The 18,195-nt window shown below is 60.8% G+C and overlaps 1 protein-coding gene across 2 annotated transcripts in view; it reads left to right on the forward strand.

The window, feature by feature from the left end:
- PARVB (parvin beta) overlaps nt 1-18,195 on the forward strand; it is a 73,225-nt gene that overhangs the window by 41,958 nt on the left and 13,072 nt on the right. For both annotated transcript variants that reach the window (XM_024579323.4, XM_053919669.2), the window contains exons 4-8: nt 4,750-4,852; nt 6,196-6,336; nt 7,512-7,627; nt 10,295-10,353; nt 13,055-13,074. In XM_024579323.4, coding sequence (XP_024435091.2) covers nt 4,750-4,852; nt 6,196-6,336; nt 7,512-7,627; nt 10,295-10,353; nt 13,055-13,074 — 439 coding nt within the window. The remainder of the gene's footprint in view (nt 1-4,749; nt 4,853-6,195; nt 6,337-7,511; nt 7,628-10,294; nt 10,354-13,054; nt 13,075-18,195) is intronic.

Consider the following 18,195-nt stretch of genomic DNA (forward strand, 5'->3'; position numbering starts at 1 on the left):
GCCCAGGTCATAGCTCGGACACCTCCCAGGGGCCTTCACAGCCAGGGACTTACACCCTGCACTGGGCCGGAGGGGCAGCCGGCGGCCTCTCGCAGCCCCGGGCACATAGCGCTCAGACCCCTCTGGCGCGTGGTTGGGGCTCAGAGGTGGCCGACCCTGCCCTGGTGCTGGCTGCCCCTGCTCAGGGACCATCTGATGCTGACACCCTTGCTCTGGCAGACGGTTGGCTTCCTCAGTGTCTGGAAGCACAGACACAAGCTAGATGAGGAGATGGCTGCACTGTTCCCCAAACTCAAGGTCATGAGGACAGGAGGGCTGCTGGCTCTGAGCTTCCTCCTGGCTTTTCTCTGCCTGGCGTGGTTTCTAACCTGCAGCTCAGCAGTGAGGTTTATTCGTTGCATCTGCCACGTCTGGGCACGGATGACAGGTTGGATTGCCCCAGTTGGAACCACAGGAGGGCTTCGGAGGTCATCCCGGCTCACGGGGGCCCTGGGCTGCCCGCTCTGCCGGCGCCAGCTCTGGGAAGGCAGCGGCCGACATCGCTTTCTCCCGCAGCCTGCAGCCAGCTCCGGCGACCCAGGCGCTGGGTTTTGGGCAGTGCATGTGGCAGTTGGAAGTGCTTTTCAAGAAGTTCCTTCCTCTGTACCACTGCTGAGCCTTCGCTGGCACTGAGACAGGATGAAGGAGCCCTTTGCGAGGTGTATCCTGTGAAAACCGAAATGGAAAGCACCAGTTTGGGGGCCCACCCAAAAACGTTGACTCCCAGTTTAACTTATTAAGTTTATCCCCCTGTGAATACCAGCTTGTTACTCCGAACAAACTGAGTGTCGCTGAGGAAAGTAGCCTGTCTCTTGGCCACTAGAGACACCCAGAACATCCTCCCTGCACTGTAGACTGACCACCCAAGCTCCTGGCTGGTGGAACCTGAGGGGCCTCGGCTAGGCCGCCTCCCAGTGGTTCCTTGTTGGGATTCAGAAACAGCGGTTTTCGGTGCAGAGTGTGGTCCATGTGCCGGCCTGAGCGGGCCAGGGCGAGGTACGCGTGACATCCTGACCGCTGGCTGCGTCCCAGTCCTGGGACCAGCAGGACGTCCCTGAGGAAGCACGGCCAGTCCCTGTTTCCTTTCTCTGTTTGCTGCCATCGAAACGATTTTGCCTCTGGCCTCGGCCCTGTCCTGCCTCCCTCTACAGGCTGGTGCCGCTGACCCTGCTGCCTCCAGGCTGTTGCTGTGTGCAGTGCCCTCAGCGGCCCTCGCTTCCAGAGAACAAGCCCTGGCGCTGGGTTCACGCAGCGAGTCTGTCTGAGCCTCTGCTGTGTGCAGGGCAGGTTCCGGGGCGAGGGGTGCGCTGGGCTCTGGAGTGCTGCTTCCTGGATGGAAAAACCAGCCCAGACGAAAGTGGAAGAGCCGTCGGGCCTCCCTCCCAGCGCTGTCCCGGGGCTGACGTAGGGCCCCACACACGACTCCACGCTGTGGTCCTACGACAGGCCCCACGCCAGGTGCACACCACGAGCGCAGTGCACCGGACGGAGTTAGAACTGGCCCATGGCCTGTAGGTTCAAGAGCCCAAAAGCCTTGGCCCGACGTCACCTGGGCTGGTGTCCCGTCCTTTTCTCTAGCTCCCCCCGAAATGCCCCAAATTACAGGCAGACAGAATGTGGCCACCAGGGCAGAGAGCGGTTTACAAGTGAGACACTTCCTGTCTTTAACGGGTCTTTGGAAGGCGGAGTGGCAGGCCTCTTACTTCCCAGAGGGAATGAATGGCTGGAGAAAGGCCGCCACCCCAGAGGGCACAGTGGCCCAGAGCAGGCTGGCTCAGTTGTCCCTGGTGTCTGCTCTTCTCCCCGGAGCGGCTCTCCTGTCTCACTCCCCAGTTTATCAGACAAGACTCGTCCTGGCTGCTAAGCTCCGATTTTGGCCTCCCTTCGCCCCTGTGAAGACAAGCAGCTGGGCCGAAGACGCCTCTCTTGGCGCCGCGGGAGGCGTGCTGGCGCTGCAGCTGGCCGGCCTCCGTGGGCTCGGCAGCGACGAGAGCGTTTGGAAGCGATTAAAACGTAACTGTCAGAGCTGGGGGGAGACGGCCGCAGATCCTGCTTAGCATTCGGAAGGAATAAAGGGAGAGTAATTTTGTATGCTGGGTTAAGCAAGCTCGTAAAACATGTGTGAGAGCCAGTGCCAAGGGCATCGTTCAGATACGACCCAGACGTGTGGCCCACAGGACTTGGGGCTTCGAAGGAGACGGCCCCGAAGTCACGGAAAGGCTGTGACACAGGATGAAGATGGTGACCCGGGATGTGCAGGGTGGTGTCCACCAGGAGGTCACACCTCCGCAGGGGACTGCATTTGCTCCTCAGAGAGGGGCGAGCCCCTGGCCCCCGCAGTGGAGTTTGATCTTCACCCTGTTCTGGCTGTGGTTTCTGCAGTGGGCGTTGGCCGGTGAGACACCCAGTTGGAATGTTGGAAGCTTCAGTTTCTCTGTAGCAGAAATGTCCGGTGTTTCCCGACAGGGCCGAGCCCTGGGGCCAGGTGGCCTCTGGAACCCCCGTCTGCCCGTCCGGAGGCCTGGGTAGGTCTGCAGGCACTTCTGCAGCTGGTTTGGGCACCTTCTCTGGGTCCGTCCCAAGTTTAGCTGCTGGGGACCTGGCACTGAGCACGGTGGTGGTCAGTGTCGCTGTGACCGCCTGGCTGCAGCATGCTTGAGGCCCCTGTCTTCACAACATTGACCTCAGCCTAAAGGGCGTCTTGTTTGACCTTGACATCTGATTGGGGGTGGAGTCCAGGTTCCTGAAACTAGTGGGGTGTCTCTTTCCCACCAGCTGGTGCAAAGGTAGGACTTGGGGTTTCTGGGACAGGGACAGAGAGGAAAGGAGGGAGGAAGGGAAGGAGAGAGACATTGATGGGAGAGAGACACATCAGTCGGTTGCCTTTCACACGTCTGCAACTGGGGACTAAGTGCGCAACGCCGGCGTGTGCCCTGGTCAGGCATCAAACTGGTGACTATCTGGTCCACAGGCCGGTGCTCAGTCCACTGAGCCACGCCGGCCAGGGCAGGAACATGCCTTTCGAGGTCAGGAGGAGAAGGAGGTGACCAGGAGGACCCCCACCTTCCAAGGGACCTGGAAGGGTGGTCAGAGAGGAGGCTGGAAGCCAGGAGGGGAGGCAGCTTGGCTGGGAGCTAATGGCACCCCGTCACCGGCCAATGCCCTGTCCCCATGTCCCCACGCCACCTGATCCCCTGGGAGGGAGACGGAGGAGGCCGAGCCGCGGATTCTCCCAGGACGGCCTCGCAGGACCAGAATGCCCAGGGCCGCCCGGGACTGCACTTTAATTTATTTCTGATCTTCAGGGGATTGTGCGCCCGATCTGATGACGGAGTTGGCGGGAAAACAGAATATACTCCACAGAAACTGGCTCTGTGGGCAGTGTCTCAGGCTGCACGTGTCGGAGAGTGACAGAGAGCACTGTATTCTGGATTCACACCCTGAGGTCATCTCTGAGAGTGACAATAAATGGCCGTTTCTTAGAGTTATGGGGCTCCGATGAGGCCGTTTTTTAGGTTTGTACAGGAAAACTGAGGATGGCGTCTGTTTTCGATGGAGTCAGTTCAGGCGTCCATTTGATTTTGTGAAGTGACTTGCGCAGCAGGGGCCGAAGGGCATGGCGGTCTGTGGGAGCCCCAGCTCTCTGTGGCTACCAGTTCCACCCTCAAAGCTGTCTTCGTTTGTAAAATACCCCCCGTGAACACAGTGGACTAAGTCGCTGAGTGAAGGCTTCGGGGGAAGGCTGGCCTGGAGACACGGACACGTGTCCACGTAGCAAGCGTGTGCGCCCACATCCGCCACGAAGCGGGCCGGCCGGCCCCGGCTGACGAGGGCTCGAGCAAGTGTGTGTTTATGCCCTGGACTGTGAGTCGCCCGTGGAAAGGCATGAGGTACTGACACCACCGCCCCCCGTACCATGGACGAGCCTCGAAAACACCATGCTAAGCGAAAGGAGGCAGACACAGACGGTCACGTGTCCTACGATCCCACTCACGTGGAGTGTCCAGGGCAGGCACATCTGCACACAGGGAGTGCAGCTTAGTGGTTGGAAGGAACGGGGGCGGGGGGTGGGGTGGGGAGAGGCTGTTAATAGGTACGGGGTTTCTTTCCGGGGGGTCGAGGTGTCCTTCCGTGGATTGTGGTGACGGTTGCACAGTGTCGTGAGTCTGCCAAAGCCCACGGGGCCGCACACTTCACAGGCACAAGGGTGTGCTGTGTGACTCTTATCTCCTCAAAGCCACTGGGAAGAGGAGGAGCTCAGAGCTTCCCACCCTTTGTGATCCTCTTTGCTCTGCAGCCATGGGCTCGGCATGATCCGGGACTGTTTTCATGCAGGTGTCCTGGGAAGGGAGGGGACATAGACTTTACTGCCGGCCTGTCCTGCGTCGGGCCAGGCGGGGCCCTGCTCCCCACACTTAGTCATTTAATCCCCCGTCCTCCATGCACGGTGAGCACGTGTCGTCATTTCCCCCAGTTTCCGCCTGGAGGAGGCCTAGTCTAAGGGGTTCTCGTGAACTCCTGCGGGAGGCCCTGGCCACCTGGGGGTGGCTCAGCCCCCTCCGGCCCCCTGCAAGCTGGGAGAAGCTTGCCTTCCCCATCCTGGCCTGCCCGGCGCCTGTGCTTCAGGCAACGACCTTGGTTCCTATGCCGACCCTGGGGTTGCCGGGCCCGCCTGGCGCTGCTGAGCCAGCCGTGCGCCTGCCTCCCCAGGTCCTCATCGACTGGGTCAGCGACGTGCTGGTGGAGGAGCGGATCATCGTGAAGCAGCTGGAGGAGGACCTGTACGACGGCCAGGTGCTGCAGAAGCTCTTGGGTGAGTCTGTGGGAAGGGCGCCCCTACCCCCTGTGCCCCACCAAGGGCCCCAGCTCAGGGCCACCCCCAGGCCAGGCCACACAATTCTCCAGGAAACCTCAGCCCCGAGCCCACAGCTCCCAGGTGGCGTCCCCGGGCTTCAGGCCACCCATCCTCTCATCTTTTTTCGGGGGGGGGGGGTGGAGGCATCTCACCAGAGCTCCCAGCCATGGGGCACTGGCTGGCCACGCACAGCTTCCAGAACCGTCCATGCCTTCTGTGCTGTCGGGCGCACTCACCCAAGGGGAGCACAGACAGGTGTGCACGGGGTGCTGTTTCCTCTGGGTCCGCCCTCCCTGCCGGCCTGCGCCCTGGCCTGCGTGCAGTGTCAGCCCCTTCAGGCGGGGAGGTGCAGGCGCGGGCGGGTGTCCAGAGGGTGTTCTGTGAGTGGGCTGTGAACTCGAGGGGTGTGACTCGCGGGGGCAGGCGGGCAGCCCTTTCTGTGTCATCAACTGAGACAGTCGGAGCTCCCCACTGAGCTCATGCACACGGACCAGTTGGCAATGCCGGCACACCGTCTGGAGTCAGTCAGTGGTAGCAGAAAAAAAGACAAATGGAAAGCAAGAGCAGGGACTGCAGAGTCCCCGAGTTCCTCTGGGTGACGGTCACATGGCCACTTTGCCAACCGAGTCAGTGAGGAGCGCCCTGCGGTCCCCTCACCCCCAAGGGCGGGAGGTGGATGGAGTGTTTGCCTGGGTCTCTGGGCCTCGGCTCCGTCCAAGGGACAGCTGTTTGCTCCAGTCTCTTGTCCCCAAGGAGCTCTAATGAGTTTTCAGGGCCCCATATGCTCTGCAGGGGTGGCCTCGAGGACTCTGTGTCCCCTTGCACATGGGACAGCACACTTCCTAAGAGTCAACAGGAGACCCTGCCCAGGTCTCAGGTGGGGCCATGTGGGCTGCAGATGGGGGGGGCCGTGTTTCCCCAGAGTTACAGCGGAGGGTGCCAGGTGGGGGGTGACGCAGCAGGCCCTCCTCATCTTATTGGGGTCCTCCCCTCCCTGTCTGCCCCCCACAGGCCACCCCCGTGCCTGCCCGCTGCACCCTGAATCATTTTGTCTGCTTTCTGTGAGCATCTAGGACACCCACTGCTCCTTCCTCGCGCCCCCGCCCCCTTTTCATTCTGAAGCACAGATGGTGTGAGATTCGGGGTCCCGTGGCTGAGCACCCTAAAACCCCCTTTGTTGCAGGTGATGTACTCCGCCTCGGGACCGGCGGGGAGGGGACCTCATTGCAGCCAGCTAACCAGGAGGCTCTGAGTTCTCCCAGCTCTGCCTGACACTCTGCCTTTCGCTCTTCACCTTGTAGAAAAGCTGGCGGGCTGCAAGCTGAACGTGGCCGAGGTCACGCAGTCGGAAGTCGGGCAGAAGCAGAAGCTGCACACGGTGCTGGAGGCCGTGCAGGACCTGCTGCGGCCCCACGGCTGGGGGCCCCAGTGGACCGTGGACGGTGAGCCTCGGTGGGGGAGGGGCATCCTCGCGGCTCTCCACATGGTCGCTTGTCACAGAACCTAGCCTCGCGTCGAAAAAACCCAGTCCCGCTCCTGCTCCGTGACAGGCAGCTAGGAGAGGAGAAAGCCAGCATCCCCAGGCTCAGGAACTCATAGTTAAGGGCCTCGGTCACAGCCACCAGTTTCTGTCCCCATCCACCGAACCTCAGAGCAGAGTGGAGTTGTTTCTGGTTGTGTACATTGGCAAGACTTCAGAGGGCAGACGGGAATTCTGGTTGTACCGGAGAAGCCGTGTGGGGCTCTCGCAAAGGACCCCACCCCATATACAGAGGGAAGCTGTATTACACCCCGCCAGCGCAGGTTCCCGGGAGGGCTGGCCCCAGACTGTGTCTCTTAGCATGCTGGTGTTAGGAATGCACGACGTCACCGTACATCCAGCTCGACAGGAGCCGGGCAGGTGGAGAACTAAACCAAGGAAACCAGAGAGTTTTTCCCGGCTTCCCTTCCCCCGCAACCCACCCTCCATGGAGGGCAGCCCAGGTGTGGCTTCATAGCGCTCCCCTCGTTGTAGGGACATCTGTCCCTGGTTCCTTGGCATCGAGACTTTGGACAGACCCAAGCTGACCTTGTGGGTGGCAGGACTGTGTGGGTAGGGAATCGAATGCCTTGGAAGCTGGAAAGCCTGCACCGAGTCCCTGCCCTGGAGAGGAGCCGGTGGAGGCCTAGGGGTTGGGGTGGGTGGCAGCCACGGCTCACGTTCCCACGGCAGCATTGCCCGCCTAGCCTCCCCTGCGGGGACGCTGGCTGCACAGGGAGAGAGGTTCCGAGGGGCTGAGATAACAAGGCACGTCACTGTGATAGCTGTGTGCCAGCCTGTTTCTCCCCGTCTTTTCCCTTCTCCACTCCCCACTTTCTCCCTTTGAAGAGCCTCAGGCTCTTTAAAGTGGTTACACAAGTCGCCTTAGCCAACGGGAAAGAAAAACATGAGGAGCTACAACTCAGCTCACTTAGGATGCTTATTAGCTCTCGTCATCTTTCCGTGGCCTGTGGTTTCCCCTGCGGTTCTCCTCTGAGGTCTCATTTACACGCAGCATTTTTATTGCCTTTTGGACGTGGGCTCTGAGTTCCGATGCAGCCCGTCTAAAGTGGCTCCTGCTTTCCTCCCCCCCACAAGCAATTCACGGGAAGAACCTGGTGGCCATCCTCCACCTCCTTGTGTCTCTGGCCACGCACTTCCGGGCCCCGATCCGCCTCCCCGAACACGTGTCCGTGCAGGTGGTGGTCGTGCGGGTGAGTATCAGTGGCCGAGCGGCCAGCTTGCCCGCGACGCTGCTGCGGAGGCACCTGGAATTTTTCCTATTTTCTCCCTCCCCTACGCCCACCCCCAAGAGGCTACCTTCTCCTTTTCCCTCTTGACAAAACGTGGCTTCGAGATCAGTGATTGGAGCAGGAACAATGGCATTGATTTGAAGACGCAGCTTCAAATCATGGGAGTGTTGAGGTTTAATTTTCCACATTTTGAAAAAGAACATTCGTTTCTCTCTGAAGCCAAGCAGTCGTAATGCAGCCCCGTTGAAGAAGCTTATTGCTCGTTGCAGAGGGAGGAGCCCTGTGTGTGAAATGGACACCCCAATTAAAGCCACACACCCCGCTCTGTCCACGCTGTGCCTGCCGCCCCCATGCACGGCCTTCTCCAGGGTCCTTTCTCTGGTTTCCCTTGGAGAGATGTAACCAGGACGCGGGGCCCCTCCCGGGAGGGCGGGGCTGCCTGTCCTGCCCGGGACAGGCCCTGCCCTGGCTTTGTGTTTGCAGTTTGGTCCAGCACATGTCTATTAAGCGCCTATTGTGTGCCTGGCACCCCACAGTGGCCATCGGGGTCACTGAATGAGGAAAACCCACTTGGGTCTGGCAGGAACAGCGGCTTCTGCCAGAGCGTTGGGGTGACTCTCAGAACCTGGGTGTCCGGGTGTCTGGCTCCACACTCTCCTTGGGTTGGTAAACTTACAGGGTCTCCATAGTCTGCGAGGCTCTGGCTGCTCCCATGTTTCCCCGAAGCTGTGACCCTTCCGTAACCGGGGAGCTTGGCTTTGAGCTTGACCTGGTGGACGAGAATGCCCTTCTCTGGCCTCAGGTGAGGGTCCCCTGCCATCTGGCCCCTCTCACATCCTGAGGAGGAATGCTTGTGGTCAGCGGTGGTGTCGGGGACAGGGGACCGCTCCTGTTGCCATCACCTGGGATGGTCCCTCAAGGCGGCCGGCCGGGAAAGGCTTCCTGAGGACACGGGCCCGTGGCTCGCAGACCCACGCACGTCAGCCATGGGGCCCCGAGAGCCGTGCGGCTCAGTAATTGGGGTGTTTCCTTTCAGGCCTGAGCTCTGGTCCAAGGAAATCTTTTGGGTCTGTGGAAAGTTTCCCTGACCCGGGCAAGCACTCGCTGGCACGTCCTCCCAGACCAGGGTTACGGAAGGATTCCCTGGGCCACAGCCAAAGTGGGACGCGCCGCGGAGAGGCGGTCCCAGAACGGCCAGCCACAGGCCTCCGCCTGATTCCCCGAGCGTAGAGCTGCCCACCTTCCGGGCAGGTCCCTGGCCTGTCCCCCCATGCCCCACTGTCCAGGGTGAGGTCAGGAGGTGCAGGAGGGCGGCAGTTGGTGGGGGGAAGGGAGGAGGCCAGGGCCTCACGTGCTACCTGGCAGTGACCCTGGGATATCCCTTGATGCCTCTGTGCTACAACGACCCCCATAAAACTGAGGTCACACCACAACCCTCTAAAACACTCCGCCTCGTCTGTTTGGTACCTAGTGCTGGGCCTGGCACCCAGTACCTGCCCAGTGCACAGCCGATGTGCACATGGAGAGACTGGGTGTCCCAGAGAGTCAGTCGGGGCGAGGTCATGAGGGAGCCCACAGCCGCCCGCCCGTTCATTGGAGGTCACTTAGGATCCAGCGGCAAGTGTTCCCTGCAGGCCAAGCTCAGCCATGCCTAGGACACGTCTCAGCTGAGCAGCGTCCACCGTAGGGAACCCCAGCAGGGACTAAGTGCCCTGTCCCTGGAAGGGGTTCAAGGAGGGGCTTCCGGTGGGGGGTGGGTTAGCTGGCTACTGAGCTGCACCCTGACTCCCATGGCATATAGGCTGCCCACCGCCATCCTCCTCACACCTGTGGGCTCCGGGGCACATGTGTTGCACAGTGTCGGTGTCCTGGGGCCGCTTGCCCCGGAAGAGGGGGTCAAATGAGCAAACATGTGCCCCCACTCAGTTCTGGAGGCTGAGGTCCCTCTGCAGGCTTCAGGGGAGGGTCCTCCCGCCCTCTCCCAGCTTCCGGCGGCTGTTGGAAGCCCCCGGGTGTCCTTGGCTTGTCAGCACGTCCACCTAGTCTCTGCTTCCGTCGTCACGCGGCCTCTTTCCTCTGCATCCGTGTTTCTGTGTCTCTACTTTCTCTCCTTAGAAGCCCCCATCCTGCCGGGTTTAAGACCTACCCTTGTCCAGTAGGACTTTGCCTTAACTAATTGTATCTGCGAAGACCTGTTTCCCAATAAGGTCACGTTCTGAGGTTCGGAATGGCCACAATGTCAGGGGGGGCCCCATTCAATCCAGTGTGGGTGTGCGAACATGTGTTCCTCGGCGCCCCTCCGTCTCCCAGGTGCAGGACGCGGAGCCTGGAATGCGGGGACCGGGAGCTGGGTGTTCCTCCCGAGACCCCCAAAGCTGCCAGCTCTCAGAGCAATGTGGAGAACCTGTGGGGGCAGCTTCCAGCCACCAAAAGGGGCACCACCTCTGGTCCCTCTCAAATGGCTTGGATGTTCTGCACGGCACTTGGTTCTTTTGTGGCCCCTAAGGGGGTCTCCTGGCCCTGGCCACCTGTCTACGGCTTCAGCTCTCCTCAGGCGGCGGTGTTCCTCTCGTCTTTTCTCACTGCCCGAGTGGTGGTGTATTTATTTGTTCGTTTGGGGGTTTTCAGAAGCGGGAAGGCCTGCTGCATTCCAGCCACATCACGGAGGAGCTGACGACGACCACCGAGTAAGTAGACCCGTGGCCCCGACCCCAGGCGCTGCAGCCGCCAGGGCCCTGACGTGCCACCTCCCTGAACTGTAGGATGAAATTTCCATACAAGCATCTGTCCTGGCTTTACATCCTCCGCACGCTTCCTTCAAAGTGTTTTAGTTTTCTTCTTCGTGAGGAAGGGCAAGCGCGCAGTTTGGTTTGGTACTTCAGTGAGGAATTCTAGATCTGCCATTTCTCCCCAGGTAGAAACGTAAACAAAATGTACGGCTTAGGACTTAGGACTTCTTTAGGCCTCCTGAAATCTTTTCTGGAACGAGATGGAGAAGGACAAGAGAGTAAAAATATAATTGTTCAGAATCTCTTACAAGGAAGCAACGGATGAAGAGAAATTTGTGACTTTGAACTTCCATGTCGTGGGAGCGCTCGACTTCACAGGGTTCAATGTCAGAACGAGTTAGTCCCTGAAGAAGCCGGTGGGACCGTAGAAGGTGGCCTTGGGGATGTTGAGAGAGGGGGAGAGGGACAGAGCGGGCATTTGGCCAGTGGAGGGCCCCTCACTTACCCCCACACTGGCTCCAGCAGAGGGAAGAGCCGCGTGGCTGAACGAGAGCTGTCCTCTGGCCGGCGGGCTGAGCCGTCTCTGCCTCAGAGCAAGGCAGAGGGCCCTGGTGAAGGAGCCTAAGAGGCCTCACATCTCCTGAAAGGAGCAAATCAAACGTCATGTTTCACATGTTGCGTTTAGGGGCCCGTGCGGCACCTTGTTAAGTGTCTTTAAAATTCACGGCACTCGTGCCGTCCACGAGATGCGTTTCAGATGAAACAGAGCGTTAAAAATGGATGGTCTCAGCGAGCCCGTCCGCTTGGTTCACGGACTGATTAATTATGGTGTCCCGAATTCACGTGTGGTCTCTGCAAACCCGGCGCTGACACGGGAAGCCACTCCTGGGGTGGGCGCTGTCAGGTGGGGTGGGGGGGATGCTGGCCGTGGCCTGAGACATGTGCACATCTGTTCCAAGCCCGTGGAGGGGAATTGAGGGGTGGGGAGGGAGGACAAGGGGCAGCTAGGGAGGACGTAGGAGTGGGCCGGTGTCTACGCTATCCGTGTAACAGACCGCCCCAAAACTGAGCAGCTTGAAATGACAGCGTTTTATCTGATGACAGTCCTGGTCAGCAGTCCATGCCGGGCTCAGCTGGGCGGGTCTTAGGCTCGTCAGGTGTTTGGTGACAGTGTGGAGCTCTGTCCCTCCGCACGTGTTCTCCTGAAGCTGGGCTTCCTCCCACGGTGCCCTCCGGGTTCTAAGGGAGTGAGAGCAGCCACGGACCCCCAGGGCCCCAAGCTCGTGTCCTCGAGTTCCGTGGGTCAGAGCCAGCGGGAAGGTCATCCTGGGTCGGAGGGTGGGAGGGGCAGCCAGGCCCACAGGCAGGCGGAGGGAGACCTGAGAGGAAGAGCCGGGGGCGGGGAGCCCTGTTGTCAGAGGTAACGGGTGGGAGAGTGACCTCAACAATCCATGGCAGTAATTGGCACGCAGCAGGCCTGCTGTGAGCCAGGCGCTGTGCTGGGCACCGAGAGGCGGAAGAGCACTCCTCTCCCCAGGGCTGGTGGTCCAGCTGGCGAGGAAGGGTGTGTCCATGGAAATGTGAAATCCAGCTGGTAGGAAGTGCCACGTGGCCCAAGGGGATTTCAGCAGGATGGGAAGCACCCCCAAATCAGGGTGGGGAGTCTGAGCGGCCTCTGCTGGAGGCCGCTCAGCCTCCCGCTTGGTCTCCTGACTCTGGGTTTGCTTGCGCCCACCTGTTCCCCTCTGCGTGACCTCAGCAGATGTGGCATCAGACTTCTGCCTCCCTGCTACATCTGGCTTTGGTCCCCTCACAGCTTGTCCTCCTGCGATACTGAAGACCCACCTTCAGTTTCTTCAGGCATCCACCCCACTTCCCATCTAGCCTCACCATCCTTCCCACTTCTCTTTCTAGAGGCAGGCCTGAGGTCACCTCCTCCAGGAAGCCCTCCCTGTTTGCAAGCAGGAGTGGTTGGCTTCCTTTAGTTCCCATAGCGTCTCCTGTATGTCATACTGGGTGCACACAGGCCATGTGGAAATGTGGGCTCATGGGTCTCTGTCACCACTGGGTGTCACGAGGGCAGGGCCAGGGCTATTCATTTCTGTATCTCCATGACCTGCACACAGTAGGTGCTCAAGAACATGCTTGTTAAATGAGATGGAGCCAAAGGGCTTGAGTCTAGAAGGCTTTGGGACAGATCAAAGATCGCCTTGCCTCTCAGGAAGGTGTCTGGGTGTCTGTGCCCTTGAAATCGTCAAGGAGAAGTGAGGTGTCCCGCCTCGTGGGTTCCGCAGGACCCTTTAGGGTCCGGGTTCCTGCAAAGTGCACCGTATCCACTCACGGACATGGACCCTGCTGTCACCCACACCTCTGTGTTTTCAAGTTCATGGCTGGTGGGAGAGCCGTTGGCTGCTGAAGTGCTGTCTGTGTTATCCGCTTCCATGATCTAAATACCCCCCTAGAGACGCTGAAGGAGTGGTTTCGGTAAAGATGGAGTGGTTTACTGCAGGGTGGAACTCACCAAAGTGGGGCTACAGTTTTATAAGCCCCCCTTCGGGAGGGCACTTCAGGGCCCTGCTTCCGCGCCGCCCCATCACGCCCGTACTGACCCGGTCTGGGTGCCCCTGCTGACGGCTCTCTCTCTCTTTCTTGTTTGCAGGATGATGATGGGTCGGTTTGGTGAGTAACCCCAGGGTTGGGAGGAGGTTGGGGAGTCTGGGGTCGCAAGGCACTTTGGGGTCATCCCAGAAAGCCCCCGGGGTTCAGGCTGTGACGTGGGGGCAGCAGCACCACTGTGCCTGTTGCTTGTGCCCCCCACAGTTCTGGCATCCAGAGGGTGCTCGTGGCTCCCGTGGGCCCGTGCTGTGGGCTGTGTTTGTTCTCGGGGCCGGGCGAGGCCAGGTGGTGAGGAGGGGCGGGTGGTGGAAGGGAGGACAGGGACAGTCCGGGATGTGGCATGCGCTCTCGCCCTCCTGCAGGGACTGAGAGGGAGTGGCAAGGACAGAGGGGAGGGCGGAGATGCTGGTCGAGTGCGGAGCATCATTAGCCAGGAGAGGGTTTCTTTACGGGTACACTTTTGTGTGCAGCCTTTCCACCTTGACACCTCTGGCTCAGCAGACATCCTCAGAGCCGGGCAGCCTTGGCTCTGATCCCCGCTGGGCGCCCTTTGGCTTGCTCCTTCCCCTCTCTGTTCCTCCTCTGTGGTGCGGGTTAGTCCAAGGTCGCTGAGCGGATCCGTAGGATAACGGTGGGTGCTGCACTTGCCGGCCCGGCTCCTTCTGTGGATGGTTTTTACTGTGCATTTTCGGTGGCTGTTGCCCTGTCCTGGTACAGCCCCACGACCCCATCTGCACCTCAGCAAGGGACAGTGGACAGAGGGATCGCTCGTGGCAGCGTTCAAACCCAGAGGAAGGCTGAGCCAGGCTCACTGCTTTGCAGAATGACCCCCAGACACCAAGCTCTCCAGTGAGTGGGGAAGGGGTGTGGCTGTTAGAAGGAAGAGTGGGAAGTGAATAGAAGTTTGCACGTGTGCCTCGGGTGCCTGCGGCTCTGGAGCTAGTCCCGAGCTGCGGGGCCTTGGGGTGCAGAGCTTCCCTGGAGTCTTCCATGGCCAGGCCACCAGGCTCTGTCCCCTCAGGTTATTATGGGGCCCACAGCAGCGTGCGCAGAGGGCTCTTCAGATCTCAAAGGCCTTGCACGCGGGGAAAATGCACGTCCCTAAAGCTTTGTTAGGGAGGTGGGCCTGGGAGATGCAGCCTTCAGCATGTTTTTAAGTAGCAGTTAAGGGTGTTTAAGTGTCTTTATTAATTTACACAAAAGGGAGGAAAGGACAGAGAAAAGGAAACCGTCCTGTGTCCAGTTGCTGAGGTCCCAGGACAGCAGTTGGGGTGCTGTGCATGGCGGGGCCAGCGTGGGACACCTGGTGGACTGGCACCGTGGGCAGCCTGGCGCTGTCCTGTGTCTGGGTGGAGGCCCGTGTGAGGGTGCAGTGTGCCCCTCTGTCGCCTCTGTCCTTTCTGCAGGGAGGGGTCCAGACCCCTGTGGGTCGCAGAGGTGCAGAGGTGACAAGTGGGGCCCTTGGAGCATTTTTAGCTGTCGTCTAGTTTTCTGGTATTGTCACTCCTGTGTTTGGGACAGGCCGGGTTTGAGGTCTGGGGAACTTGGGGAGAATCGGCGCCGTTGGGGGCTGTGTGGCACCCGTGGCCGAGTGCAGACGCTGGGTGAGAAGCCCGGCCCCGCTGTGAGTGGGCACTCCAGGGCTGGTGCTCAGGATGGGACTGTGGGCTGAGAGCCAGGTGTCCCCGTGTGGCAGTGGGTGCTGCTGCTGTGCTGATGAGCATGGAGCCGGCTGAGCATTGGTGGGGGGGGGGATGGTGGAAGCACAAGCCCGCGGAGTTGGCCTCATTCCTCACAGGCTCTTGCACGCGTGTGAGATGCAAACAGGCTATTAGCGCGTGGCAGGCAATTAGTTCCACTCCTTGGTGGCTTTGCTGACGCAAGTGCCAGGTTTCCTGGTGACTCAGACCGGCAGCCTCGGGGGGCGTAGCAGGGCTCCCGCCAGCCCTTCTCCTGTGGGCACCTTCACCCCCCCCAGTTGGGCTCTCCCTGGGGTGCTGGCCCCCAGCTGGCCCCTCTAGTTGGTGCCTGGGCGCTCTCACCGGGGCCGGGCTTCTTAAAGCACCCCTGCACCCCTAACTCTTCTTTCCTCTATGTCCCACCTTGTTTTAAGACAAAGCCACAGCCCTTGCGTGCCCTTCAAGGCCCTCTCAGACCACCCCTCAGGATGCCCCCTCCTCCTCTCTGGCCTCCTCGCTCCCCCTGTAAGCCCAGCCCGCCTGGGGCTCCCTCCCTGCGCCCTGGGACCCATTCCCTTCAGCTTTCACACGCAGAACCCCGCACCTGGGGTTCTCTCGCCCTAGGATCCCCCCAGGTCTCCCCCGTGGCTTACTCCCTCAGCTGCTCCAGCTCTCCTTCAAATGTCACCTATCCAGGTCACTTACGGACCACCCTGCCCCGAGTGACCACCCTGTGGCTCGTCCCTCCTCGTTGCTTCTTTGCGCACGTCTGTGCTCCCAGGAAGCAGGTTGCTCTGCTCCCCACGTCAGTGCGTACTCGCGCCGGGCCTGCCATGTGCCTGGCAGACACGGGGTGCCCGGGCGTCCTGGGGCCCTGGCTCTTCCCACTTCCCGTTCACACGTGGCTGCCTGACTGTAAGCGTCCTGAGGGCCGGAGCCGGGTCTTCCTCAGCGTGCATCACCCAGGGGCCTCTGGAGCCCCAGGCAGGCCCTCCTCGGCAGGTGGCCGCCCCGGGCTTCACACGGAGCCTGTTCTCAGCCTTGGCGTGTCTCACATAAGTACTCTGAGCTGGGGGGGTCCACGCTGCCCCCCACGCCCCGCCCCCAGCTCCTGACACCACCTCTGCGCTGGCTGAGGTGGGACTGGGAGGCCCTTCTCTCCCCAGGGGCGTTGGGGAGCTGCAGCCTGGTCTCCATGGAAACGGGGTTGCTGGTTGCCTTTCTGGGAAGGTGGCCCTCCCCCTTCCTGGGTAAGTGGGGAGAAGGGAGCAGAAGCTTTCTTCCTCTTCCTCTTCCTCTCCTGGCTCCTTCCCATCACATCCCCCCCTTTCTGCCAGCTGAGCTTGTTTCCACCCTGCAGCTGGAAGGACAGACCACCACCCCTGGTCACGGCCCACCCAAGCCCCTCACCCAGAGTCCCCCCCCACCCTGCAGGAGCCAGCCCCTCTGACCCCCTCACAGGCCACTGCTGGGCACCCATTCTGGGCTTCTCAGGCCTCTCTGCTTGCTGTTCTCTCTGCTGGGAGTGCCCCACCCGACTCTTCTCGTCCTGGCTCCTGTGTGACACTTCTCCAGGGACCCGGCTGGTCACACGGAAAGGGGAAGTGGCTGGAGTGTCAAGTTACAACCAGCAGCTGCTCTTCAGCCTCCATTGGGTGGCAGTGGGGAGAGGTGGGGTCTGGGGCAAACTGCAGAGTCCCCGCCCCACTGCTGTGGGTGGTGCGTCAGTGCCGGGTGGGAATGGAGCCCCAGCTTCCAGCTCTTTAGAGACGCCAGAAATTCAGAACTATGGGTAAATCTTCTGATTTAAGAAATGCTGGACTCAAACAAACAAAATAACTTTCTCTGGACCAAACCAGACATCCCTGAAGTTGAACTTGGCAGACACCAGCACGCTCTGGTTGATTTGGCCCCTTTCTGTGTCCTTTCTGGCCTTTTGGGGCACCTGTCTCCTCTGTGCCAGCTTGGTTCACCCAGCTGCCCACCTGCCGGGCCCCCCCCCCCAAGGACGGGCTGCTCCCGCTCATTTCTGTGACTGTGCCCAGAGGAAGAGGCGAGGGTCTGGGGCAGGACAACGGGGGGCTGTCAGGGGCGGGGTGCCTGCCAGGACAGAGTGCTTGCCCCTCCGTTCCGAGCCTGACGGTGAGGGACGGGCACCCTCACCCCGATGTCACCGCGGAGGAAACAGGTTTAGGGTGGGGGCCACCTGCCTGAAGTCAGGGCACTCTGAGGTTCGAGCCTGGATCTGGTGTCCCTCCTGGGCCCAGCCCGCAGGGTGCTGGCCGCGGGTGACTGGCTCTGAGGCCACCTCTGCTCCCTGGCTCTGCCAGCCCAGCGGTGGCCCAGCTAAATATACCCGGCTGACGTCAAGCGCTGCTCGGCTGCTGGGGCTTTTTGCAAACTGCATTTAAATTTTGTATTTTGCTTGTAAGATGAGCCCCACTACCCGCTTCCTGTCCCCCCCCCGCCCCAGCCCCACCACCCAGACTCTTACTGAGTATAGTCTGACTTGGAGGATTACAAAAGTGTTGGCCGGTAGAAACGCTTTGCACCTTTTGGTCGTTCCCCACACCCCCACCGAACACGCACACGCCACGTCCACGTGTGTGCATATCACACACACACCCCTTCCTTCTCTCCCTTCCTCTTGGCTTCTCGCCTTCCTTCCCTCCCCCTGAAGCCAAGGAGGAGGACCCCTGGGCTGGGCTGGGGTGTGAGCTGCCCATCGCAGCTGGTGTGGATACCAAGCACAGCTCATCTTCCTTTGGGGTCCCGGCTGCAGGGGGACAAGGGCTGGGAAGCTTCCTCCAGGACACCTGGCCCTCCAGCTTCCTGGGCCTGGGACCTGCCTTCCGCTTCTCATTGCCCCCTTCCCCCTGCCTCCCCGGGTCAGGCCAGACAGTCCTGTTGAACCCCTGGGGCCGGCTCTGGGCCACCCTCCTGGCTGTCCTCCGACGGGCTGAGCTTCCAGCCCACGCCCCACTGGGCTGAGTTTCCCAGCCCCACTGAGCTCCACATTGGGGTTTGGCCTAAGCCCTGGCTAGTAGTAGAGGACTTCTCTGCAGACCCCAGAAACCTTGGGGGGACAAGACAGAAGTTGGGAGCCCCAGGCCCTTCCAAATGTCCTCCCCCTGCCCTCCTGCCCCGCAGTGACCCCTTACAGCCCTGCGTCCACACTGGCGACCTCAGCCCTCCTGCCTGGGGTCCAGCCGGTAGCGGCCTCTGTCTGGTCCCAGTCCTGACCCTTGGGGTCCGGCCATGGCAGCATCAGGCCAGGTCCAGGCTGTGGGCCCCCGCCAGCCCTGCTCCTTCCTCATCTGCCGAGAGCCGTGCCGACTCAGCTTCCAGCCGCCGCTTGCTGGAGAAGTTTGGGGTTGATCCTGTGTGAATTCAGGGCAGCTGGGCCTGTGCGTGGGAGTTAGAGCAGGTTAGGGCTGCCTGGGCGAAGGCAGACAGCTGAGAGACATAGTGGAATGTGCTGCCTCAGGTCCCCCAGATGTTCCCA

The sequence above is a fragment of the Desmodus rotundus genome, chromosome 3, assembly GCF_022682495.2.
Source record: "Desmodus rotundus isolate HL8 chromosome 3, HLdesRot8A.1, whole genome shotgun sequence".
NCBI classification, from domain to species: domain Eukaryota; kingdom Metazoa; phylum Chordata; class Mammalia; order Chiroptera; family Phyllostomidae; genus Desmodus; species Desmodus rotundus.